The sequence below is a fragment of the Leuresthes tenuis genome, unplaced genomic scaffold (genome assembly GCF_036924035.1).
Source record: "Leuresthes tenuis unplaced genomic scaffold, fLeuTen1.0.hap1 SCAF_23, whole genome shotgun sequence".
NCBI lineage: Eukaryota > Metazoa > Chordata > Actinopteri > Atheriniformes > Atherinopsidae > Leuresthes > Leuresthes tenuis.
The window spans coordinates 18,659,314-18,686,213 of record NW_027325377.1 but is presented as its reverse complement, the minus strand read 5'-3'; the positions used below and the strand labels follow the sequence as shown (position 1 = coordinate 18,686,213).

The 26,900-nt window shown below is 41.7% G+C and overlaps 1 protein-coding gene across 1 annotated transcript in view; it reads left to right on the top strand.

Moving 5' to 3' along the window:
* The window catches only part of snd1 (staphylococcal nuclease and tudor domain containing 1), a 152,593-nt gene that overhangs the window by 80,574 nt on the left and 45,119 nt on the right, over positions 1–26,900 (top strand). The window contains exon 17 of the mRNA XM_072377184.1: positions 15,186–15,374. Within this exon, the coding sequence (XP_072233285.1) occupies positions 15,186–15,374 (189 nt within the window). The remainder of the gene's footprint in view (positions 1–15,185; positions 15,375–26,900) is intronic.

Sequence of the window (26,900 nt, the reverse complement as noted above, 5' to 3'; positions counted from 1 at the left end):
CAGTCACCGAGGAGAGCTAAGGATAGAATGTCAATTGAGTTCTCCACAGCGGCAGCACGCATGGCAACATGTGTTTGTGTAGGTGACCACAGGAGAGAAAAGGGTGTCGCTGCTGACAGGTGTGGGCTGAGCAGTGCTGTACATTTCCTAAACTTGCTAATAAATAAATGATATTCCTATTTCCCACATGTTCGACTCCTCTATAACAAATTCGAAATCAAGTTTCTGACAGGAAAATGACACATAAAGAGGGAACACTTTGAGAGAATGACTTTACAAACCTGACCAAATGCTGAGACTTACACATGAAAGTGATTTTATTGTGTGTTTAGCTGTTTTGTGAAATCTTGCTAATGCAGGCATATTTGAAACACATGCACACACAGCCTTATTTTGCCGTTAATCCCTTCCCGCATGTTAGCACTTCTACATAGCTTAGGGGGATTAAAACTGGTATGGTTGGCCTTCTTTGAGCAGCGGTAGGAAAAGAAATTAGAGACTGCTAGATGGTAGACATCCAGCTGACGTGACAGCCCTGTATGTCGAAGCACATGTGGAAAGCTGACATACTTTTGCATCCGATGATAACCACCTAATTGTTCCTGGCACATCTGCACAGCGTGAAATAGACACGGCTTGTTTAGGAGCTTGCACTTTTTTGCTTACACTTGCTGAGCTGAACATTTAAAGAGTCGATCAGTTGCAGTTTCAATACCCTGGTCTCCCATTAGCGTGCAGACCTGCTAAGGTGTGTTGTGCTTTTTCATAGACAAAATACAGTTTTATGATCAGAACTTAATTGGATTGGAGAAATTTAAGAGCCTGAAATCGAAAGCTACTTTTTATATGTACGTTTTGTAAATAAGTATTGTCCATGAAAAATTTATCTCGTGTCAAATGGTTTCTGCTCTCATCACACTATCTGGGGAACACTGCAGGCAAAGTTAAATAGGTTTCAGCTCGGATGCATGTCTGTGGTTTCCTATTGTAATGAAATGTTTCAATTTTACATGAGTTCACCGAAATGACCCAAATTAATTCATTCATAGGGCTGTTTAACTTTTCCAACCCTCAAAGTGAAGGGAGACGTCGTTGCATTTCCACAACACATTTAAATCTTTAAAATCACATTTTCCTTTAGTAGCAAAGTGCATCCCATATATGAACATTATCTCCTGCCATTTAGAGATTTTTTTCCTGTTACATTGATCCATGTTGCTCACAGGCCACTGCCTTCCAACACTCATACTACAGCTCTTTCCATCTCCTCTCTCCATTCTGACTGACATCAGTCTAGGTCACTTGCACCCTACTTGTGCTTATTGGTGTGTGTGGCCCAGTTATTTATTTTTTCAATAACAACCTCTTGGTCCACAGAAGCACACATCCGGCCGGCTTGACACACGAATGAACAGTGGTAATTTCCCAGGGCAGACATTGATTTCTCTTTCATTAAACTGCCTTGTTTGACATCCTGATGAAAAATCATAATTTTGACTTGAAACTTATCGGTTTAGTTCACTTTTTAAAGTGACTGTAAAATAACAACCTATGAGAGAGCTAAATAGAACTCTGGTATGGATAGAGTTGATTTAGTCAGCAAATTGCATGGATTGTAATTGCTGCAGTAATCTACAACAAGTTTCCACTTTTGTAAGAAGTTTTCGGCTTTTTCAGAATGGTTGCATACGAGCTGGATATCTTGAGTTGACCTCAACTGTTTTATTTAATTGTAAGACCACAAGATACCCTGCTGGTGAAAGTTTGCAATACTTCAAGAGTTGGTGTACAAGCAGGTAGTGAGGCCAGTATGGCGGTTGGTCTCGTCACAATAATGTTGCAGCTTGTAGCTCCATGATGCACTGGGGTCATGGGTGTCTGTTTTTTGCCTGTGGCCACATTGTTGAAATTGATTTTGAGGAGTGTGCCTGCTGCTGTCTGTTTTTAATTGAATGTTTTCCAGCCTCTTTGGAGGCACAGATATAAGCCACATGTGATGTTAAAAGCTTCTCTGCAGGCAATAGTGCGGTCTAACCCAAAATGCCTTTAAAATATTGTGTTAGATTGCATTTGATGCATTACGAGTGTGCTAATTTTTTCAGATACTTAGTCGTGTCGGGGCTTATGAATGTGCTCTCGTGTAGAAGTGCTTGACAGTCCTGTCAATACCGGCGATGCCATTTCATTATCCTTAAATTATTCTGTTCATTAGTCAGTGGTACTGAAATAGACTCATGTTCAGATAAAGTAGGATCAGATGTAAAAATCCAGCTTCCGGCTGATTGACAAGATTGCATGTAACCATAGAGACGGTACATATTTGCATTGGAAAATTTTGTATCTGTACCCTACAGCGTATTACAATAATATAGACGATCATCAACACGAGAAACACTTTGCAACATTGTAAAGTCGCATCGTTTAGATTAATAAAGTCATGTTCGATGGATTTTTGTTCACATAACCTTGCGAATGAGTCAAACCTCCCGCTATTGTATTTTTTTATTGTGCTGAGGATGAGCCATACTCTTTGTGCATGTGCTTCACAAGTCCTGGATGTGTTGTCCGTGAGTAAAATGAATGCTTGATGATGTGTTGAAGTTCTGACACAAGCCTTAGCTTCAGAGATGCGGTGAAAGGATAATGACAAAATGCAATGATGACATTGTTGACTGATTCACGGCTGACTCATCTCTCTTCCTAAGATAAGACAACCCAGTTGTGGAAGTAATGCAAGTAGTTTGAATCATCTCATCAGTGGAGAGAAATTCCACTGTAACTGTCAAATTAAGATTATACCTTAATGTTGGGTCCTACCACCTCAGTTCCCTCATCCGTAAGCTAACTTAAATTTGTTTGCGTCTTTCACTGCTCTTCTCCTTATTCACCGTCCTGATAAAGTAGTCACGGTATGTTATCTTTAAGATAGTACTGCCATGTTCTTGCAGTCTTGTAAGGCAGAGAGAGGAAGAAATGTTTAAGTGATACGTCATTAAAAAAGTTTTGTCTTCCATCCCCCTGCTTTTCTGCTGGATTGTCTCTTGTGCTCAAGCTCGTTCCAGAATTGTTCGCCTCATCTCATTTCATTCCCTTGTCTCCTCATTATGGAGGTGTTCATAGGCTCTGTCTTGTTTTCTGTTTTTTTTTTTTTTTTTGTTTTACAAAGCTTGTTTTTTTTTTTCCATATTTTTCCTTAAAGCAAGGAGAAAAAATATTTTAAAATCCCAGAAGAAGTATGATGGACAATTAGGGATATAATCTGCCTGACCTTTCCATAGTTAGCTGTTTTAAAGTCAAATAAATGCTATGTATGTACCAGTCTTTCATGTTTTTCCTAGTTTTTTTGATCAGCAGTGTGTGTGTGCAAATTGAAAGTTCTCATAGCATTAGCATGTTTAAATCTGCCTAAGCAACCATCAACACTTCAGGTCAGTGTGGTATTGTCTGAATTAACTGTTAATTACTCTTGGTTAAATGTCTAGCGCAAGATACCAACGCATTTACTTAACTCCAGTCATAGCTGAGCACTTAAAGCACCAACAACAGTGCCAACACAACTAAGTGCAACCAACTGCTCAGATTGCTCCACGTATTGATGAGTCTGCCCCCAAGTGGCAGAGGAACATTATAAACCTTAAATGTGCTGGCGCCAACAGGGAGTGTTCAGAGATCTATGTTCAGCCCTTAAGGAGCAATGATTTGATTCAATCAGTCCTCCCTCTTTCATCTTTCTCACACACGATCACACACCACCCACCTCGATCCCCTATCTCATTGTTGATCAGCACTGGCCATTTAAATGTGATTGAATGTGAAGCAGGGTTGAATTAGATTGCCAAAAGTGAAACATGATTATACATTGATTTTTCTCAAGAGGTTTTTACCCTGTATGCCACTGAATGAAGTCAAAGCACATTCTATTATAAAGTCACTGACTTCTTCTTGGCATGAATGATATTAGCAAGCTTAGTGTCCCCCTTCATTACCCACACAACTGTTTTGAACACAATGTTTCACTGTAAATGGGGCCTGTTCTTAAATGTAATACCTTCAGAAGACTGCAATGAGATGGAGAACAAATATCTCCTTTCTGCCCCACACCTTGCAGCCTCAAGCGCGTTATGACAACTCTTTACAATACTTTGTAACAACAAGGAGTAGCTCTTCAGTCACTCATCTCCACCACTTGTCTCGCACTCAAACGCCAACCTCTGCCTACCAACTCTCCAACCAGCCTTACAGCCGAGCAATGCATCTCATTTTGACAAGCACGCAGAAATTGACAAAAAGCCATGTTGAAAAATGCCTCCGTTGGCTCTTTTCCTCCCTTTTTCTCCCCCCCCCCCCCCTCATCTGCACACTTTGTCAGCACAGGCAGGATCTGAGAGGACAGAAATGTTTTTTTGAGTGACACAAACCAGTGCTGCCGTTTGGCGTGTCAACTTGTGAAAGAGGATGGAAAAGGAGGTGGAGACAAATGATAATGGTGCGGCCATGATTATCCCATGCCCCCTCTCACGTTTGCTTGCCATCTTTTTCCCCTGAGGCCATTGAGCCCTGGTAGCGTCTGCACAATGCCAGGAGCTGTAGAAATGTTTTTTTCTTTCTTATCTGCAATATAACTGGTTGTTTTTTTGGTATTTTCTACACACCTTAAATTATATATAGGAAAAATTCCTCTAAAGGTGGAGGTATTACTTATGATTGAACTCTCACTTGAATTCAGTGCAACATTGGAGCAGGTAATGCCACCTTGCTGAAAAAGTATTGCCTCCTCTTTTGGGAACATTTTCGGAATCTATATTGCTTTACATTACTCCAGTTTTAGATGTAAAAACTGGAGTCCAAACTCTTTATTCTCCTGGCTTGGACACCCCTGCAGTCTGGATTCAGTCCAACTCTTCCCAAATTCTCTCTCTTCACCGAAATGATCCAGTAACACACCAGGAAACACTGCTGTTTAATCCACAAACGCATAGTTGGGAGTCCTAGATATTCTGTTACAAAATCTGAAATCAATTCATAAAGCTGCAGCAAGTGCAGTGAGCAAACATCTGCTCATGTATTGAATATCACTGAGAGGAGAGGAGTCTCAGAATAACCGTAAATGGCAGCACACACAAACCTTTTTCTGTGCAAACATTTAGTATAATCAAAAATTCAATGGTGTGTTCACAACAAATCATTGACATTTTACCCGACCTTCACAGTACATTCAAAACGAAGTGCTACACGTTATTGCATATCATTTTATTTGAGGCATCTTATTCATTTAGCCTAATTTTGTGTGTGTGTCCATATAAAATCCAGAATGAATTGGAGTATATCCCACTTTTCTGATGGCAGATGCTGCTGGCCTGTGGTTGGCTCTGCTGGAGCTCTACCACTTTTCCTTTTCTGGTTTCTTCAAAGGGCTTACATTAAATATGTTTTAAAGCCTGCTTTAAGTGTTAAAGTTGTTATTTTGATTCTTCACTGACCTGACAGTGAATCATCATGTGAATTGGATTTGAATGTGAATGATCAACAAGTGATCAGTTTCAATCACCAGGCGCTTTCTGACCAACCGGTTCAATGAGAAAGCTTAGTGAAACTCGTGCTAGGAAACTTCTGAAGGAGATTATCCCCTCAAGGCCTTTTTCTCTGTATTCATAATACAGATTGGAACGCTGAAATGATGTAACAGCCCAGCTGGTGGGTTGTAAACATATCAAAATCACATAGTAATTTCGTCTGTAATAAGTAACTCCATAAACCGTGGCCTTCGCTGTCTCTGTTCCTCTGTTTTAATTCACATTTTAGAATCCATGTGGATCACTGTTCATTGAGGCATTGTTTTACGTTCCTTATGTTGTCTGGACCCAACTATGTCCAGCTGTGACTCAGAAGGTGTTCTCACATATGTGGGAAAGTAATTCTAGGCAGGAGCCAAACAAAGCCCTACAAAGGAAGTTTGATGAACAATGACCATTCACAAAAAAATGTTGTTTTTTTTTCCTTGCTCCATCAATTTTCCATCAAAGTCCGGCAGGTAAATCCCTCACATTCATAAATTAAGGAGATCTCATTTGTGCGCATGACTAAGGAAAACGTGGACATGTTTATTATCATTGAAGATGGATTCACGAGTGGATTTATTTTTATTATTTATTAACAGAGCTTAGCTTCATAGCTCTCAGCCATTATCACTCCCCCCCCCCCCCCCCCCCCCCCAAAAAAAAAAAAAAAAAAAAAAATCTAAATCTTCTGAACTAAATGCCTGTCGTGGACTCGCTCGGTGCAATAAGTACTCTATTGGCAACTGTTGGATAAAAGCCAAGTCAACATAATGTAATAAACGCAGACACACGCTGTGATGATAAACGGCTGATCCCGCCCACAGAGAGGCTTACTGTCTGTAATGGAAAACGAAGCGCAACAGAGCCGTGCCGCGTCTGTACCATATAGAACTTTGTAACGCAATAACTCCAATTAAAGGGGCTGCCGAAGGCATTTAATTTGCAGCATCCATATGTTTGGTGATCAAGCAGAAAAAACAAATCAAGAGGCACCTTTTCTTTTTTTTTTTTTGGGTATGATTTAGTTTAAAAATTTCCCACATGCAGGAAAAGCATTGTTTTTTTATGACTTGAAGGAAATCATTCGTATGTAGTACATTACACTGGCCGACTGAGCCAAAAAACCATTGCTCAAGTTTAAACAGCGGGCCCCTCGTTTCAGGGAATAAGTAATCTTCCATTAAATCGGCGCTCAGAATTGGTTGTAATAACACACCTTTGCCAATTCTACTTCCCTCATGTCCTTGTTGCTGTGCTGCGCATTGATTGCAAAATAATGACCAAACTTCATTGGTTCTGCACTCCAAGGTGTAAATGGATCTGTTGGAATGTGGTGCTGTCATTTTGCAAGGCAATATGGCTTAATGCCCTCTCCAATCATTTTGACCACCCCTAGATGTGCTCAATGTGGCTTGACTGTTCCCACCAAGCTTTCATTGCTTTAGGGAGCGATTTGAAGATTTGGGCTCTTGCCTCTCCTCGTGGGTTTTCAGCACCCTGGGGCCTTTCGGAAGCCGAACATCTAACCTGAAACAAAGGGAATTAAGTGGAAAAACTGAAGTGGCGATGTGCATTCTACTGTTTCCGGTGCAGGGGTTTACTACCTTTCCTCATCCTTGTAGGTTAGTGGAAGCCGATCAGAGTTTATAATTGCAAAATGGAAATGGCTCCACAGTGATCATTTACATATTGCTGTGTGACACGGTTTTAACAGCCACTCAATAAGCTCAGTTCAATTTGTTTTGTTTCCCACCTGTACCTTCACACCACCCAGTTAAAAAGAATGATATGATTTTAGCAAAATTACAAATGTAGCTCAATATCCATTGAGCGGAATGCCATGTCGTCCCACTCTTAGAAATGAGACGGATTGTAGTCATTGCCATTATTGATTTTAATAACCAATCTTTGAGGCCAGGCAGCGCCTTGTTCTTGCTCAGCTATGTGTTGTGCTGTGTAAGGCCTGTGCTTTTCTTTCATCTGTATAACAAAGGATCTATAAACTAATTCAACTACAGGTTTAGCATGATTAGGTTTGCTGAATCTTGTTTTTTTTTTTTTTTTACCTTTTCAGACCTACTCTGGGTTTTTCGATGTATGCTTCGTAACCTTTCTCCTATGAAACCTTCTTAACCATAGCTGCATGTATAAATGGTGTTAATTCATTGGGAGATCGCAGTACAAGAGGGATTTAGGTAGTGCACTCAAGTGGGAGGTCATAGTGGGACCATGTTGGTTTAGGGGTCAACCATCCTGACAACACTATTGATCCAGTATTACAGGCCAGAGGGAGTGAGACAGACTCTTGTTGGTCATCCTTACATTCTTACAGTTCTTGCATTACTTGATATCACTGACCTTTTCACTGTGTTAAGACTTGTCAAACACTATAGCACCATAACTCTTATGGTGTCTAATTGTTACATATGTACTGCAGTGACTTTGAGGGAGGAAATGCCAAAAAAAGCACAATTACAAATGTCAGCGAGCATCACAAAGGTCTGCAGGTACCAACCAGGATTAATTTCTTGTGTTCAGCACAAGCACCTTTATGTGTTCTTGTTTTAATGGGTTAGAACACCGAGTGCTGCAGAAAAGCAAGTCACTGCCACTGCAAGTATTCTGGTCAAATTCACGAGCTCACTGAATTTAATGGATACATAAATGGTAAATGGTCCACACTTGCATTGAGCCTTTTTTAACCTTGACTAGGTTCTACAAAGAGCTTCGTGTTTCTTATTCAGTAACCGTCATGCAGCGCTTCTTATCTGCTTTATGCGCTCTTCATACAGTATGCAGTGATCTTCGTCAATCAGTCACAGATGAACATGTTGTGGGGTTCAGTGTCTTGCCCAAAGACACATGGAGATCGTAACACGACCCTCTGGTCGGAATATGACTGCCCACGGCCATCCCATCATCTGGCACATGTTAAAGGACATTTTGCAAAACAGATAGCTGCATGGAAATAAAGAATACAAACTCATTCTGTTGTTTTAGATTTTCTGCCGCTAGCAAAGGGACCCATTTTTCCTGACAATGCCTTACTTAAAATGCTAAGTGCAGATTGAAAGCCTCCAGCAGGAAATCTTAATAATTTCTTGCATTAGTTCGGCGGCCCGCTGTGGGTCATTCTGAGGGCAGCTGCGGCGTCTGCTCTGACTGACCCACTGTGGACGCCTGCTTCCTCTTTCTCCATGTTTTCTGACTCATTCTCAGGGAAGACTTTAGAGTTCTTTCAGAGCCCTCCTAAAAAGACACTATATTTAACTCAAATACTTTTCCTAGCAGCTGGCCAGTGGCTTTAGTGCAGATGTAACGAAAAAATTCAGTGTTAAATCTTGTCTGAGGAAGGCAATTGTTCCCACTTCTTTCTCCCCTTCACTTCACTTTCTCCCCCTTAACATTCCCCACCAACTACTGTATACTCACCTGTTTTGCAGAATAGTGATGCCGAGCAAACATCAATTATCTATTGATGAAAGAAAAACTCATTAATGGGCATCAGGCAGGTTTAATGGTGGGAATCATGCTTGCTTTCCTGACCGTTAATGGCCCTTGCCATTTGAGAAGCTGTTTGACTTTTCCCAGCCCCGTCCCCGACAGACAGCAGCCTGCCACTGACAGTGATGCATGGGACCCCCTGAGTCACATTGATCACTCTGGGAGAGTCTGCACATGGGCAGACGCACACAAACCTATTCCTGTCCAATGTCTACCTTATTGCCCCCGCAGCTGCCTTTGTTGAAATTGGCTGCAAAAACTGTGGAATAAAACAAATGTTAAGCATTATGAGGCAGCCGTGGCTCAGCAGGTAGAGACGCTGTCCTTCAACGGGAAGGTTGGCGGCTTAACACCCCCCTTCCCAGCCTCTTCACGTGTCAAATTGCCCTTGGGCAAGACTCTGAACCCCACATTATCCCAGATACGCTCATCGTGAGAAAAAAAACAACCCAAACGAGGTTAAAACTTGTCAAATAAGAGCAGGCAGCCATTCCTTCGCAGTACTGATGTTTTTAGAATAGTGTCTTTCTGGGCTGCCTTTCTTGAGTTCCTTTTTCTTAAATTTGAAAGACTTTGACTGTTTGGTTCAGAAACAAGTCATAGATCAGGGTAAAAGCCAGCTCTGCTAGACTGGAAGGTACATTAGTTAGTTTGCTGAAACATCAGTAAGCTGTCCGCTGCCACTGAGTTGTTTAGACAACCTGATTGAAATGCACCTGAGTTGGGTAGAGAGCACTCTGAGCTGCCAAGATGATTCAAATCCTCGCCTCGCATCACTCTCTAAATGCAAATGTGGTTTCTTCTTTTAACATTTCCTCTTCATTTGTTTCTGTTCAAGAGAAACAGATTTGTTCTTCATTGTCAGAATATGCATGTAGATGAACTCTTGCTATTGTGACCCCAGAGTTCAGTTGCTAATCAACCAACAGTTTTTTTTTTTTGTTTTGTTTTGTTATGGCAGAACTGGCTGTTTACCGAGTTTTGCCATACTCTTAAGAATGCAAAGCGGAGACGGTCAGTGACCCACTGACAGCTGGTTGGGAAGCTCAGCCTGTTTTATTTCAGTTTTACAGATTTAAATGCAAACAAAAGGGGGAAAAAAAAAGTGCTCATCTTTTTTTCATTTTTCAATTGTTTGTATGTGTAATTAGTGGCAACCACACAGGTCATTGGTTTGGCTGCTCTTTGCATGTGATGATATTTTTTTTTTTAATTACAGGCCCCATTAACACGCTATTTACATCCCTGTTTGAACTGTGCCATTAACAGATCGATTGTGGTTTAATTCCATAATTTATTCCCTCCACTTTCTCTCTTTCTCCTTTTTTTTTTTTTTTTTCCCTTTAGAGGTGATCTATATTTATAGATCTCTGGCCTTTCCCTCTTTCGATTCGACCACAGTAACATACTAACACATTTAGCCGTGTTTTACCCAGACACCCTCGGCACGAGTCGGTGCAATCAGAACAAGCTCCAGAATGTTAGAAGTGAATGGTGCACTGCTCTGGTAACAGACTGTGGGATGATTTTTAGACCCAAGATCCCATACGCATTACTAATTTCAAGTTGTCACGTTCAGACGCACACACTCGTGCACGTATTCCAGCATCTCTTTGGAGGCGAGCAGTCATTTCATGCAGCTGTCTTGGCCTCAAGCTCTGGAAGTACATTCATCACCTTGTGGTTGTGGTTCTTTGTCTGTCTTGAGGTTATCTGTGTAAGAATATAAATGATTTTAGTGTCTCTTTAGTGGAATTCACATGAACCAGAACACGGGGCATTTCCCAGAGATGATTAGCTTTTGTTGGATTGGGTCGCTCTTACCCATAAGTCTGCGAGTTTCACGCAACACTGGACTTGGACAGCAGTGAAGCTGTCCCATCAATGTTTTTTAACTGAATTCCACGTGTAGCCATGAAAAGGACAAACTGTCCTTCTCATGTGACGTCCATGACACTGACATGTGCTCGGAGCTATTGATTTTGAAGTAAATAAAGGTTAGGAATATAAATTAAAGCCGAGAGATGATCTGATTGCTTCTCTACTTTGCACCTCAATCGAGGGCTTGGGATCGCTTGTTGCCTGGAGGATGTTTGCTCTTTTTGCTCCGGTGGGCAAAGATGAGACAGACAAACACACGATACTTTTTCACATCCCTCAATCTTTAAATAGGCTGCGTTGATAGAAAGCTTATTTTGCTGGATGAGCAAAGGGCTGTAAGTGGGAGTGACTCAAGTGGGGGGTTTTTTTGTTTTTTTTGTCCCTGATTTTCATATTGTTTCTATTTGTTTGCCTTCTTATTTTACTCAGTTATTTATTTTTTCCCTGAGTAGGGTCACGGGAGACTTAAACAGATGGAAGAGAGAAAAAAAAACACAAAACTGCTGCTCTTATTTAAAGTTACAAGCACTTACAGCATATGAGTCTACTGAAGAAATATCAATATTCTTTTATAGACACCAACACACACACAGTTAAGAGCCCAGCTAAGTGCCAAAGAACAGTAGCCTGAAAAGGAGCTGCCTCCTTGTCGCTTAATGAGAATGAATGAAGACATTCCCAAATGTCTGCACCTGCCAGTTTGTTTTCCTGGTGTTCACTGCTTGCATCTGCACATTATTGGACACAGACTTTCTCCAACTGTCCATCTCGGACGCAAACGCAGGCAGTTGAGGCTGGATTCTGAGCGAACGCCACATTTTCTGCCCCATCCCCATCCTACCCTTTAAACTTTTACGACCCAAACTGGTAATTTGACTCACGTGAACTTGGATCTCTATAGCAATAACCATGATCTCAGTAATTGTAACACGCACTAAAACTGGAGATGTAAATTATGGCAGAGCTGCAGCTGGAGATGATTGAAAGCTCTGACTGACAGCTTAATCTCATATGTGCCTTGCATTATATATACAGCCTGCTCTCTTTTCCTGATGAGATGATGCATGCAACGTAATGTTATGCGTGAAGCAATACTTGAGTCAAGCTTGGACTATTGCAAGGTTGGACATCATGGCTTCTGAAATGGTTTTGAACCATAAAAGGTCACACCTTTGCTTATTTATCGGTTTCATTTTCCATTCCTTTTTTTCCTTTTTTAGACGGCCAGTCTGCTGTGCTTCTCCATTTTCTTTTAGTGCACAGTTTGGCTCTGACATGATGTGTCACCTACTGCAGCCTTAGTTTATTTTTTGTCCACTCTCAAAGAGCTAAGTGAATTAAATCTGCTGCAGTTTGAAAACATGCCCTTGGGCCAGGTTTCACTTCAATGGTACCAAATGGCTGTCTTTTGTACTCGTGATAAACCAGCGTGTGTGCGCGTTTGCACGCACACGTGCATAGTTTTTATGTGCATGTGCATTTTGCCTTTTCTCCTTCCCGTCCACTGTGTCGACTCGATCCCGGCATTTATGAGATTACCAGAGCCCATTTGTGTTCCGGCGGGAGCCATGTTGGCTCGAAGGAGGCCTCCGCTGGGAACCATCTGGGCTCTACTCAAAGCAGCTTCCTCTCCACCTCCCCTGTCCTCTCCACATTGTAACCAGCCTATTTACTTTGAAGGGAGTAGGAACTGAATTTTTGTGTGAAACTTTGGAGCTGTTTCCTCATGCAAAGAAGGAATGATTTTGGAGTTGTGCCCGTATGGGTTGCAGTAACCCTTATATGAGGAGAATTTTCATAATAGATCAATTGATTTCACTGCAGAATAATTTATCCAACAGATGTCACGAATGACATATTTCCATAAACCCCAAAATAACCGATTCAAGCTGGTTTTTAGGCTGCAACTTCATTCTCATACAAGTCAAAAAGAGCAGAATGGATAAAAAATGCAACAGAAGACGTCTCGAGTCAAAAGTGAAAAACGGTATAAAAGCATAAAAAATGGGATACATAGTCTTATTTTTGGCAGTGATTGTTCAGTAGAATAATAAGCTGTGTTAAGTCCTTTTTTTCCCCTGATCATCAGTGTCAAGTGTCGTATAATGTGCAGAAATCAGCAGTCCTTTCCATTCCTTCCATGGACTTGCAGCCCCTCCAGACAGATTATTCTGACAGTGGAAATTTGGGCCTTTGCTCTCACTTAATAAATGAATTTGTCCTTTTTAATTTCACATTTGACCTTTTATATTAGCCTCTTTCATCTCTCTCTCACTGGCTGCCGAAATGCCAGTTTCTCTTTATTTAAAGCTGCTTTCAAGGTCTCGGTCACCAGAGGTTCATCATTTTTGTAACATTTTCAGCTTAAGCCTGGGACTCAAATTCTCTTTCCATTAATAACTACAGACATCGCCGTCTCATGAGTCATCAATAGAATTGGCTGAATTACTGATTATTTTGGGTGTTTCTGCAGCAGGGAAATGGGACTTACCAGTTCCTTTTGGTAGATATTTGACAGCTTAGTGAATGCAGCGTGTTAACGTCTCACTCAGGTCGTGTAATTTCACTGGTATTCCAGTACTGGGCTTGACCCTTAGTTGACATATTTGTCATTATTAATGCTTTATGCATGCATTAGCATCACCCAAGTAGCTTTTGCAAGAGGCGTATGGTCATCTTGTCATCATCAGTGTGCTGCTGTCAGTAGCAAGCTAATTTTCTTTCCATACGGTTGTCAGTATGTGGTAAATGAAGTTTCCTGTGTTAAGTGCTCTGGGAAAACCCATAGATGAATTAGTTCACATTACAAAGCGAGTGTAAGGCTGTTGCTTTTCTTTTTTAATCGTTAGTTCTTTTGTCATCGGCCGGTTCTCATTAAAAGGTAGCTCATCTTAGCTTAGTTTTTCGACAGTCGCCTAGTTTCCATTTGACATTTTGCTGCTCAGAGGACCAGTGCTGCTCTTATAGCTTGATTATGTAACTGCTTCTGAAGATAAAATTGGGTTGGCGTCTGAGACAGCGGGGAGGAGTGAACAGACACCAGACCATGGTGTGAAAAAGCAGATTTCACAAAGGCAGATGAGGTTTGAACCAACTCGGATGGTGTTGTGTTCAGGAACTGTGACGGTAGACCGATATCTTAGTTGCCCTTTTTGATCAGTACTTTCCAGAAGTAAAGTACTTTTTTTTTTTGGCATAGACTAACATTTAACATTGAGCGATTCTCTGTGATGAGCCAGTATGATAAGTGATGTTTGAACAGAACTGTACAGTGTGGGCCTTTTGGCGGACTCTTCGTGTCTTTTACACATATAAAGTCAGTAACAGGGTCCTTTGAGTGTATCTCCTCTCTGCATAGGTTATGATTTTGTGTTTAAACCGAGCACATATTGTGATAAAGGCTTTTTGCTTCCTAAGAAAACAAGGCAGAGAAGTTTACAACCTTAATTCCCTTCAGATTTCCCTTTGGACTATCGGGCTAAGCAGTCCAAGTCTTAATCACTTGACTTTCTCCTATCTCTAAAGCACACCTGCCCTCTCACTTTCTCGCTGACTTTAGGCTTTAGAGTAGCAAAAAATTCTGTCCTGATCGTCCATCACTTATGAAACAAAATGTAATGAATAGATAATTAGCTTGAATAGGCAGAATTTGGCTGTAGTGTATCATGAATAAAGTTGTGCGATCTTACCGTTTTAGCAAGGTTAGCTCTTTCAGCGCCCTCATTTGTTTACTTAAGGGTGGCAACTTGGCTGTCACTAACTGAGAATGATTTACATTAGGGAAAATAGCTAGATGAAGATGTTTACAGACTTAATTGAGGCCGAAGCACACATGCAGCACAATTTTGAAGCCACTAACCAGCTTCATTTTTTGTGCAGCCCTTGTGGTTCCTCCAGTTTGTGTGAATAGGTGCATTATTTAAAGAAAACTGTACTTAATTGAGAGTGTGAAGGACTCAAAGTCCTCTGCAGACAAGACAGTATTGCTGGGTATAGTGTTTATTGGGGATGGGGACAATGCCATGCTGATCCAGACCACTTATTGGGTTATACACAACAGAGGGGTAAAAATTGATCTTTGTGTGTGTGCTACCAAATCAATAATGGGGTTACTGGTCTCAGTTAATGTATCTATTTAAGAACAGTGTCTTCTTTTCATTTGCTGAAATGGAATTTGAAACAGAACATTACTTAAGCCTCCCCTCCCCTTTCCTTCTCCCTTTCTTGTTGTTTGTGCTCCAGGTGGAAGTTGAAGTGGAGAACATGGACAAAGCAGGGAACTTCATTGGCTGGCTGCACATCGAAGGTGTGAATCTGTCTGTGGCGCTGGTAGAAAACGCGCTGTCCAAGGTCCACTTCACTGCAGAGCGCAGCGCCTACTACAAAGCCCTGGTGTCGGTAGAGGAGGGATGCCGACAGAGGAAGGAGAAGGTAGGTCTAATGTAGATGTTCCTTCTGTACATGCTTTGAAATAAGCTCGATGAGGACCAGACTCACCAGTGACAGACTGCCCTCATGAAGCTTTCAACTTGGGAACATCCCTCACTTTTATACTACAGTAAATTTTATTTGTGCACGGCATGGATAACGTCTTGTTCACTATGGTTTTAAGGCTCTGAAAGCCCAAGATATTGTCCTGTATGTCATCTTTCTGTAGCCTTTTATTGGGGAAAAAAAATGACCTCCGTGGTGGGGAACCAAAACAGTTTTTATGTTGTGTGCTGTCATATATATTATGTACTTGCCAATAATGATTTGTCGAGCAGCAGGTCATCCTGTTGGAAGATGAATACGACTGTAATGTGTTAACATGCAGTCAGAACATACAGAAGTTAGCGCTCCAGTATTGTGAAAGTGCTCCATCCCGGGTGCAAAAAGCCACATTTGCGGTTATCATTGAAGCTGTCCCTCCTCAATGGGAGTCCTTTGATGGATGGAGGCCTCTCTCAGTGATCCTGATCTTGCCTTGCATTTTCATTATGGCACCACGAGTCACCCCTGGCAGATGCACAAAGTGCCCAGCCAGCTGTCATCGTTGTCCTCTTTCTCTCCGTCTCTGTAACTTATTTCTCTCACTTGCTCTCTCATTCTCTCTCTGCCACTCACTTCTACTTATTTGGATCCTTGAGGACACACAAATGCCTCCTCTCTCCCATATAAATGTGATGTACTGCTATAGCTAAGACGGGATTGTGTTCTTTCTCCCTCTTTGGAATCTGTCAAGTTCAAAGTCTGTTCTTATGGTTTTCTTTGCTCCTGGCTCTCCTTTTTTTTTGGTTACAATTACTCTCATCTGAGTTTTCTCTTTTCCTTAAATCAAAGCTGAATAGATTTAGAATTGCGCTGGTGAATCTTTGGCTGTAATAGAAACAAAGGAGCATCTTGCCAGCCAGGTGAGCACATATCCTGCCATGTTAAATCTAACTACAACAGGAAGGCACATGCCTGACACCTTCAGGGATTTCACTACATTTCTTAGGATGTCCTAAGAAAGATTGACTTTTATCACAAGGTTTTGACTTGAGCTAAGAGTGTAAACAGAGCCGTGAGGAAAGACAACAAAATCCAGCCTGAATTGACCAGACAGATGGTGATTATGTTTGATGTCGGTTAGCCATAGGCACCGGTGGACAGATCAGCCACAGTCTGATTGGTTCGTGTGTGTAGTGGAGAGTATGTGTTTAGCGAAGCACAGGCCACTCAGTTGGATCTGCCTGTGAATGCATACTATGCAAATTGAAGGCGGATGAGGTGGGAATTGGTGCGGTAATTAACCCATAGAGACCGTCTTGAGAAAAGCTGAGAGCTTGGCAGTTTTGTCCTTCTCTTTTGAAGTTGTGGCTGGTCTTTGTCTGTGTGTAGGCTGAGGCTAGGTAGGGCAGATTCCATCGTTTCCCACCTCTCTTGCTCTTCTCTCATTGCCCTCTCTTTATTGTCCCTGCGGCTGTAGATATGAAAGGCATCTGCTGTGTCAGGCATCCACAAGAAAACAAGGTTGTCGTAATAAAGTAGACCGAGGATGTGTGGAAACGCGCGCACTCACACATACACACTCATTAAGGCAAACTCGGCGTTGGTGGTCCATCAGGGACCTGAGACAACAACTGGGATGGAAGCTTGCTGCAGTAGGATCTGAACTAAAACTGCTTAGTTGGAGTGACTTAAGTGAATATGAGATTTTGCTACAATGAGACCAATGGGACAAAGTGATTGTGTTCTAATTGGAGCATCCCAAAGGGTTTGAAGAAGAGCCTTTTCCAGAGCTCAGCATGTTTGGATCTTGCATATCAGCACCTCTTGGAACAATGTTGGAGCAGTCCTCACAGCAAATTCCGCTCCCTACATGCAGGAGAAAAGAGTTGTAGATCTCAGTTTTGTTTTTCTTTGCATTTTATTTGTAGCTAAGCTGCATAAACCTCTGTGAAGTGTGTTGCAAAGGGAGAATTGTCTCTGGAATACTTTGAGTACTAACATTTCCATGAACTGAGTTGCTGTTGCTAAGCAGTGTTCACGCCCTCTTCTTAGATCTGTTGCCTGGCTCAGTTGAGTATTTTTGTGTATATTTGGATTCTCAGAGGGTTAGAAAACCAAATTCTTCCCTGTAAGCTAAACTTAGGGCGAAAACAGTGCACTTTATCTTTGTTAATATGAACTGTCTCATTGCAGCTATTCATATGATGTTGTAGTATCCCCTTGCTGCGGCTGAGAGAAATAAATTTGACGAGGTAGCAGCAACAGTTTGGCTCTGTGTTCTGGGAGCAGAGACTTTGGCTGCAGAGATGTTGGCTTTCATTCGAGCTCCTGTAAGACAGAGCAGGTGTGAGAGTTGGTTTGTCAATATTGTTATCCCTCAGGGACTTCTCCAAAAAAATGAAATGCCGTTAAATTAAAAGGTTTGGGTCGCGAGAGGGAAATCGGTTTACTCTCCCAGAAGCTCTTGGTTCTACAATGAAAGTCCGAGGTTTTTCACAATTCTGTGCCGTTTGCTCGTAAATATGCATTTTCTTTGGAAATGTGACATAACTGCATGATAAAAGCAACATAGCAGCTTTGAATTAGCAGAGGAACGTGAAACCAAGCGGAGCGGCCTAATTACGCAGAAGCGAATGGAACCATTGGCTCTCAATATTAACCAAAGTGGGCTTTCTGTTGAGCAAGGTTTTTGCTGTAATTACCCAACCTAGTAAGAGAGTAACATACTCTGATGGGTCTCGGAGTGGAAGATGGGAAAAGAAAGGCAGTGGAGAAAGAGGGCAAGAGAGGATGTGACAGCCCATGTTAAAGATATTTCACGTCACGGGACTCTTCTCCTTTCATCACTGACCGCTCCTGTCCCTCAGCCCCCCTCAGCTCGCTTCACACACCACTGTCTTTTAATCTCTTCAAGGTTCTCGCACGCTTCCGCTCACTCTCACTCTCACTCTCACTCTCACCACGTGTGTCCCTCCCCCCCCGTCTTATGTCCTCCTTCAACTAATCATTGAGTCATTGAATCCCTGACATGCCCCTGTTTCCTTCAGCTGCTTTGACAGCTTTTGGATCTTGTTACACATTTCTCTCCTCGGCCTGGACAGAGTGGAGATTGCGTCAAGTAGCTGAAGCAGTTGTACTTTTTTTTTTTTTTTTCTTTTCTTTAATTATTTGGAGGGGTGAGAAAAGTCCTTGAGAGACACTAACCCAGGTTCTGCTGCTGCAGTTTCTTATGCTCCACCCGTCCATCAGCAGCACTTGTCAAAGTACTTGAAGCAGCTTCTTGCTGACATTGGACATGGTGACGTGTCCTTGGTGGAGCCTGATTGAAGTAGATGATCTTATTTCAGCATTCTTTCTCCTTCATGATGACTCTAAAAGTCACTTAGTCCAACAACCTGCTGACGAGTTGACTAAAACGCATATATGTGCAACTTTTTTTTGCTATTCCAAAGCAAATAACAATTCTAGACTTTAAAGTCTGCTTTGTCGTCTTTCACTTCAATCATTTGAGTCTCACCTCGGTTCACTTGCTTCTTCCCTCAGATTGTTTTCATTTTAAACTGCTTTGAAAGACTGCAGAAACATCCCTCCACCTTTCTAGTCGAAGCCGTCCTCGCTGCAGTCAGCAAATCACCCACCCTGCTGCACAGGAACTCACTGAGGATGGATTCCGATGGCTTTTTGCAAAACCGGTACATAGGTTTCATGTCTGCCCCGTGCATTTAAGTGAGAGTCTGCATGGCACAATTTAAATCCACAGTTTAGACAAAATGGGTGATTTGTGCAGTGAAGCCCCATGTTCTGTTACCTATGGGGCATGCTGATTCTCAGTCTATCGCTGTAAATGGTCTACATAAAATTACATACCAGCAGCCTTGTTTGATTTCCATGGATGAGTCCTTTTTTTCTATTAATGCCATGCTCAGTGCTCTCTAAGCCCCCGGAGCCATTGAAATGCTTTCAGGGTAGCAATCTTTTCCCATGTTCATGCCCCTCTCATATTGAAATAACCTGTGGCAGTCACCAGGCAATATCATGGAAAAATGCAGGGGATTAATATTAAAGCAGCTCACCTATAGAGGCTTCAAGTGAAATAACAAAGCAAATTTAGCTCATTTTGGGGCTGATTCTACCAATTGTTTCTGGAATTTGGGTCTTTATTTTTAGTCTAATCTCTTTACTGCGCTTGCAGATTATCTCTTCTTCGCTAAAGCTTTGTGTGGGTCCCTGGCTGTCTTCAGTCCAAATAGATTTTTAGCCAATATGAAGTTGAAGTTATTGCTCTTTACTCACAGATCACTTTCGGCCTTGTAAAGAACTGAGAGTTGTTCTGCTCCTTTTTCCGATGTATTGCTTACTTCCGTCTTTGTTGCCACCAGTAAAATCCATTTGAAAAGTAAGACTGACAGCTGAGGAAGCTGCTTCCCATGGATGGAAATGGAATACTCCAGTTGTGTTAAACTACTGTGGGGAAAGTTGTTCTGCTCTTCTGAATTTTCCAGCCACCGTTGAGGATTCTTCTTTGGTTTCCCACCCCAGAAAAGTCTGGTTCAGCTTCCTGTTGTCGCTTCATTAACTCTCCTCCTGGCAGTGGATGGCGTTCACTAAACTCTGAAATGTTTTCCTTTGTGCAGAAATGTTTTTTTTTTAATATTATTATTACTATTATTACTACATTACACCTCCAGACTTAACATATGGATTTTAATTTTTCTGATATTGTGTTTTGCCCTTCTGAATTCTTGGCTACACACATTCCCCTGCGGGCTGGAATGGAATAATGAAATACTAGAAAATCTTTACTTGCTATAGAATATTATATCTTTGCAGCTTTGGTTATATTTACAGGGTCATGACCACCCACAGCTTGTTTGCATTTCCTCAATTGCTTTTTGGAGCAATTTCAGTGGAGTCTGTTGTGAGAAAAAGAAATAAAAAGTACTTTGTGTGGTCATATAGTATCATCAAGCTCCCTCATCATAATTGAATAGAGTTGGAGCCAAGCCAGTATTAGTTTTCAGGTTCATTGTATGTTTTCCTTCTGTAAAGATGCCTGAGATGTGAGCGGAACGCTTTCAGAATAGCACATAGTGCAGTGTGAAAACCATGAATAATGCAGGTATTCTTGAAATCTGCTGAATCAAATTTACTTATGTCACAACACCCAGCTCTTGCTCAGGCATGTTGTCTACCAGTAAATGCTGGGTTTTAATAATACATTTTCTACATAAAAAGATCTAAAAAAAAGAGAACATATCATATGTTCTATAGTCATGAATATTGCGGTACTTAATATTCTTAAATGTGCATATTAATGGGTCACGAAATGCAGAGACATTTAAAAAAGCCAAAGAAATAAGAAAGTATGAAATGGGCTCAATGGTAGCGTTTCGCTCCGAGGTGTTGGACTCACTACAAATGCTAGGCTTGCATGCATCACGTTGTCCAGCGTAATGGCGATCCACCTTACGCTTTTAGCAGGATCACAGTGTGGCTACTTTTTGATGACTCACAGTGCAGCAGTCTTCACACTACTGTGCTCAAATCGCCTTTTGTTCCTTTGTTTTTCCGACTACATACTTTGCACTGCATTTAAAGCAACTCGGCATCTAAATACTTACATCGATGTTTATGTTATTCGTTAGTAGCAGCATTTGGAATGGGAGTTAAATAAATCCCAGTGCCTCTGCAGCACGAGCTAATAAACAGAATGCTGTGAAAATAATTGTTGAAAGAGCATGCTCGAAGGGTTGTTGAGATGCTGTGTGTGGAGTGCCCTGAGATGGCTTCTGTTGTGATTCAGGGCTATATAAATAAATCTGAAGTGTGTTTCCACTGCAGCAGCATTAAATGGCATTAATTCACATACAGTAATTAATAACGATGGAAATTTGTTGCTAAATAATGGCACACGCATTATTTGATATGAATCCCAGTCAACTGAATTTAAGAAGTTAATACAGAGCAATGAGAATTGCACAAAAGCGTCATGGCAGCCTGTCGTTTTTCAGATCAGAGGCTCAAGTCTCATGTGTCATGCTGGAAATCATCAACACATTCAGTGAGAGAACACTTAGCTTTACAACCAGTGTGTCAATACGTAAGCAAGAGGAGGGTTGCACGGTCTGTCGGCAAGTGTGAAAGGACAGCAGGATCACAGCGAGGGGACATTATTGCCCGGAGGGTGCTCTCAATAGGAGAGGTGACCCATGCAAGACCCCGCATCTCTGCAAAAGTTGCAGAGGACTGAACACTATTATGCACTGCTAATTTCCAGGCTTTAGTCACAGTGCATACATGTCTTTGTATGAGACTGCATGCCAATTCCGTACAGTTTCCCAAGCCACAATGGTTTTTTTTATGCCTTCCTGCGTGTCTTTTTTACTCCCGCCGTCATCTTTCTTCTCAGCGCCGTGTGCACAAAACGAACCAGCAACTACACAAAAGCAAAAGGCTGACAGAGACTTTCTCGTATGGCTAAAAGATTACATAATCTGATCCTCAGTGTTCTGTGTACACATCTGTGCACACACAAACTCTGCTGCAGATGGAAGGAGGCGCAACACGTGCACACACCATACTCTCACTGTCTCTTTTCTGCTTACTCAAACCCGCTTTGAGCCTGTGCAGACAGGCGGCGCACACGCAGATGCACACGCACACCCTCTCCAGGGACACCACCCCTCCAATTTAGCTGGCAAGCTGGACCCTCTTTGCCCTGAGGCGGAGAGATGGAAAGACGGAGAAAGAGATCAGTGGACCCAGTGATGTGTGTGTTATTTACACCCCAACTCCCAGTTCTCCCTCTCTCGGTCTTCATCTTCCTTCCCCCCCCCCCCCCCCCCAATTCCAAGCTGCAAATTCAGCAGTCTGTCAGCTCTCCTCGCAGCCCTGTGAAATCGCACACGAGCGTCGGTTCCCTCTTTATCCGTTTTACTCCCCACAAGGCACACAGACCGCGGTGCCGTGCACATGGCAGTCACCTGCAAAGTCAAGGTCACCAACTGTGCATTTATTTTTTTATGAGTGAGAAACTAAAACGCACTCTGTGACGTCTTGGCTGTCGCCCCTTCTGCTTGCTGAATAAAACATTTCCGTGAGTTGCAGGATTACATGCTGACTTTGAAAATGTCATCTGGAAAATGCACCCTGTCACAAGGACATCAGTCCAGTCTTGAGGAACAAGCACACTCTGAGATGAAATATTCTACTTGATGAAGCATATAAACAGGAAGTAAGCCTTTTTTTTTTAAGTTCTGCATCTATGCAGCTTGTGTACAGGTGCTACTTTACTGCTGAAATAGTCTTCCCATTGTCCTCTCAGTCCCTTTGTGTTGTTGTTTTATTTATATTCGTGTATTATCTTTATTTGCACTTGTATGCATGTTAATCATCGTGAATATGAGCCTATGCATTTGTTTATATAGATTTTTCTGTACTGTGTGTCCTTGGCCCCGTTCTTTCCTGTCCCCAGGCATGCACAGGATTTCTTGTGAGCTCTTAGCAGAGGTCCTCACGGGCAGGTTTGCGGCTTTCTCTGGTTCATCAGTGCAGAAATATCTCAGGCAGCGTGTCCCTCCCCCTCTTACCCCTTAACTTTGCCAGGATGAAGGTCTGTGGCCATGAGATGAGAGGGGACTGAAAAAGAGTGAGAGGAGGTGAGATGCTGGTAGAGAATGTAATGTGATATGACAGTGTGTTGGGTTATGGCCGATGAAAACATACTTGGTACCATCACCCACAATAGAAAAACACAGACCCGCGAGCCTGCCCCCATGCATCCAATATTCCTCCTATATCTTGGGTTATCCCTCCTTTTTTCCCTCCATTTGCTTCGGTTTATCCTCCATCTCTGCTGATTAAAGGAAGTGTGAAGGACATGCACTTTTTTTCTGATCAGTCACTCCTGGCTCGCTGTAAGGAGACGCTTTTCCACTCGTTTTGCTGGGGACTGGTAGTGGCTGACTGCTTCCTACCACCAGTAGGAGTAGGGAGTGCAATACTGGCCTTGAACCTTGAATTTTAAATGACCTCAGATGCGATTAGTCAGTTTCAGTAAAGGGTTATTATCTCGTGCTTGAAATCAGTTACGGGTGTTAATTTAAATGCATATTCACCTGAAATTTGCTCTAAAAAAATGGACTCTTTGTAGTATTTTCAGGAATTATTCTTTTTCATCCATTCAAAAAAGTAATCTAGTTTACAGTGGCGCCACAGCAGATTAAAGGGGTGTGATCTGTGCGACTGTGACATTTCCGTAACCTTGCAGCAATTTGAACAAAGAGCCTTTCTATCATGTTTTGTCGCTTCCATTCACGTGAAAGTCTGTTGTTGGCGGAGGCAAAGATGACATTTTTCCTCGCAGATGATTGGCATTTCGGTGTTCTCTCTTCAGGCAGATGCCGTGGAAATGTCCAGTCTGCGCATTTTTGCCCCGGTTCAGGTGTCCTCTCTAATTGACCTTATTTAATCAGAGAAGAGAAACAAGAAAGGCTATTTACAGTTGCACTAAAACTAAGCCGAGCAAGTTCCACTCATTAGACACACTGACATTTTTTAGGGCCCCTGCTTGGAGTCACATTTAACTCCATTCAACATGGTTTGGCAGTGAAATGCCCTCCCTTCAGTTTGTCTCTGCTTCCATCGCTTTTCTCTGTTGTCTAATGAAAGGCTGAATATTTGTTTCTTGAGGGCACCATTTAAATGTTCTCCTTGCTGGTTTGATTTTCAAACCCTCCTGTTCTACTTAATGAGTTCCGGCATTATTGGTTTGAAGGCGATAAGATTGACGTTGGCCCTCTGGCTTTTTGTCACATAAAAAGGATTCTGACTTGTACATGTAGCCTTTGACATCTCTGATACTGATAAATATATTTTACCATCACTACATTGCGGTTGAACTAAACATGCAAACAGTATTCAATTCAATTCAATTCAATTTTATTTATATAGCGCCAGATTACAACAATTGTCATCTCAAGGCACTTAAGTAATATAATCAATTCAAGCCAATTGGAATTCAATTAATTGTAATCATAATCCAATTAATTCATATAGAGCCAATTCAAAAATTAATATCCTCGCTAAGGAAACCAACAGATTGCACCGAAACTTGTGGCGACTGTAGAAAGGAACAACTCCCTTTTAACAGGAAGAAACCTCTGGCAGAACCAGACTCAGGAAGGGTGGCCATCCGCCTCGACCAGCTGGGGTTTGAGAAGATAGAAAAGAGGGAAAAGAGGGGGGGGAAACACCATAACGCCATTCAAAGGATATCTGTTGGAACAGGAAAACATAGGTTAATAACCACAATAATGTCACATGTACATAAAATCAATTGAGAAATTAAACAGGGGGAAAAAGAGAGCAAAGTGAGGAAAGGTGTGACAGATGAGGTCCCCCAGCAGTCTAAGCCTATAGCAGCTTAACTATGGGATGTTTCAGGATTACCTGAGCCATCCCTAACTATAAGCTTCATCAAAAAGGAAAGTTTTAAGCCTAATCTTAAAAGTGGAAAGGGTGTCTGCTTCCCGGACATTTACTGGCAGCTTATTCCACAAGAGAGGGGCCTGATAACTGAAGGCTCTACCTCCCATTCTACTTTTAGAAACTCTGGGAACAACAAGTAAACCTGAAGTTTGGGAGCGAAGTGGTCTGTTAGGAAAATATCTTCCAATGAGATCTTTAAGATATGATGGAGCTCGGTCATTAAGAGCTTTATATGTGAGGAGAAGAATCTTAAATTCTATTCTGAATTTAACAGGGAGCCAATGAAGAGAAGCTAAAACTGGAGAAACATGATCTCTCCTGTTAGTTCTCATCAGAACTCTGGCTGCAGCATTTTGGATCAGCTGGAGGCTTTTCAGAGAATATGTGGGACAGCCCAATAATAAGGAATTACAGTAGTCCAATCTTGAAGTAACAAATGCATGAACTAGTTTCTCTGCATCGCGCTGAGACAGGATGTTCCTGATTTTAGCAATATTACGAAGGTGAAAGAAGGCAGTCCTAGAAACCAGTTTTATATGTGCGTCAAATGATAAATTCTTAACAGTTGGTGTAATGTTTTTTAGGGTCGAATAGCTAAACCTTAGCTCATCTGAACCTATAGCTGGTCATTGTGGCCAAGCACCTTGTAACACCTTTCAGAAGGTGTTTTGCTCAGCTGGGAGTTGCTGGAACATCGAGGAAATGATTGACCAGTTAAACTAAAATTCAGACCATATGCTGATGGACTTCGTGGTCAAACTGCTTCGGGGTGTAAATTGGTTTAACCGGAAAACAATAGAACAATAAAAAATTGTGGGTCCGTCTTAAACTACCCACCTGACTGGCACATGGAACTGCTGCTGCGATCGAAATAAATTGCGCTGCTGCAGAGCATTTAGTTCTGCGGTTCTTTTGTAGAAGTAGTGTGCAAATGAGAAGTGCCCCAGTACTGTCAAAATAAAGCCATCCTGTTTAGAAGCTTACTATATAGTTGTGGATGCAAATGCCTCATCAGTCCTCTTTATTACCTGCGCATAGAAGGTTTTTGGTTGAGCAACCAATTCTATTCCTAAATGGATCTGCTTATTCTTTTTCTCTATTCGCCTCATGATTTCGTCCCCAGTGCCTCTTATACTCCTGCATTTCTCCCTCTTCATCTCCTCCACCGTTACCTTCTCTTATTCATTTGCTCTTGCTTCAGTACCTATACACTATCATCCCCATTTCTCTCTTTCCAATCTCATCTTTAATTCATCCTCTTTGTCTTTCTGACTTCCCTATTCCCCACCTCCCTGTTACGCTTTTTCAATCTAAGCCCTGAATTAGGCGTCTTATTTATTAATTTGCCCATGCTCACATGTTCTCAAATACTCTGTCTGCGAAGAGAATACAAAGTACATTGACTCTTTACTTTTATTTTAGTTTATTTTTGTGTTGAGCACTCATTTCTTACATGATTTCCAACAGGAATATCTAAATATAAGTGTGGGCCCCTCAGTTTTGCTCAGTTTTCAAGGAATAGTGTCCTGCTCATATATCTAAGAGGTTAGCTGTTGCATATTAAGCTACCCTCTCGGGTACTCGGCTTGTGCTTCATGCTTTACTGATCTGAGCTGCATCTCTTCCAACTTTAGAGAACTGTCAGCTCTTAAATTGTATCATGGAGTTTCTAGAAAACAATCTTGAGGGTTGTGTTACTGTGCATCCAAATATACAGTATGTTGTGTTTATAGCTGAGTTATAAAATCCCAGGGTGCATTCAGTGCGTCACACAAAAACTGCAACAAAAAAAAGAACTAGGTGCTAAAAAAGCCAAATAAAGTACAGTTTCTGTTTGTGGTATGTGGATCGTTGGAGTGTGGTGACTTGCAAAAGGGAGAATCAATAAAGAGAAACTGGTATCCCCTTTTCACTGATTTGTATTTAACTGACCAAATGGATAAAGCCTCTCATTGGGGAAAAGTACTGCAATGATTACATGTTCTATATAAATTG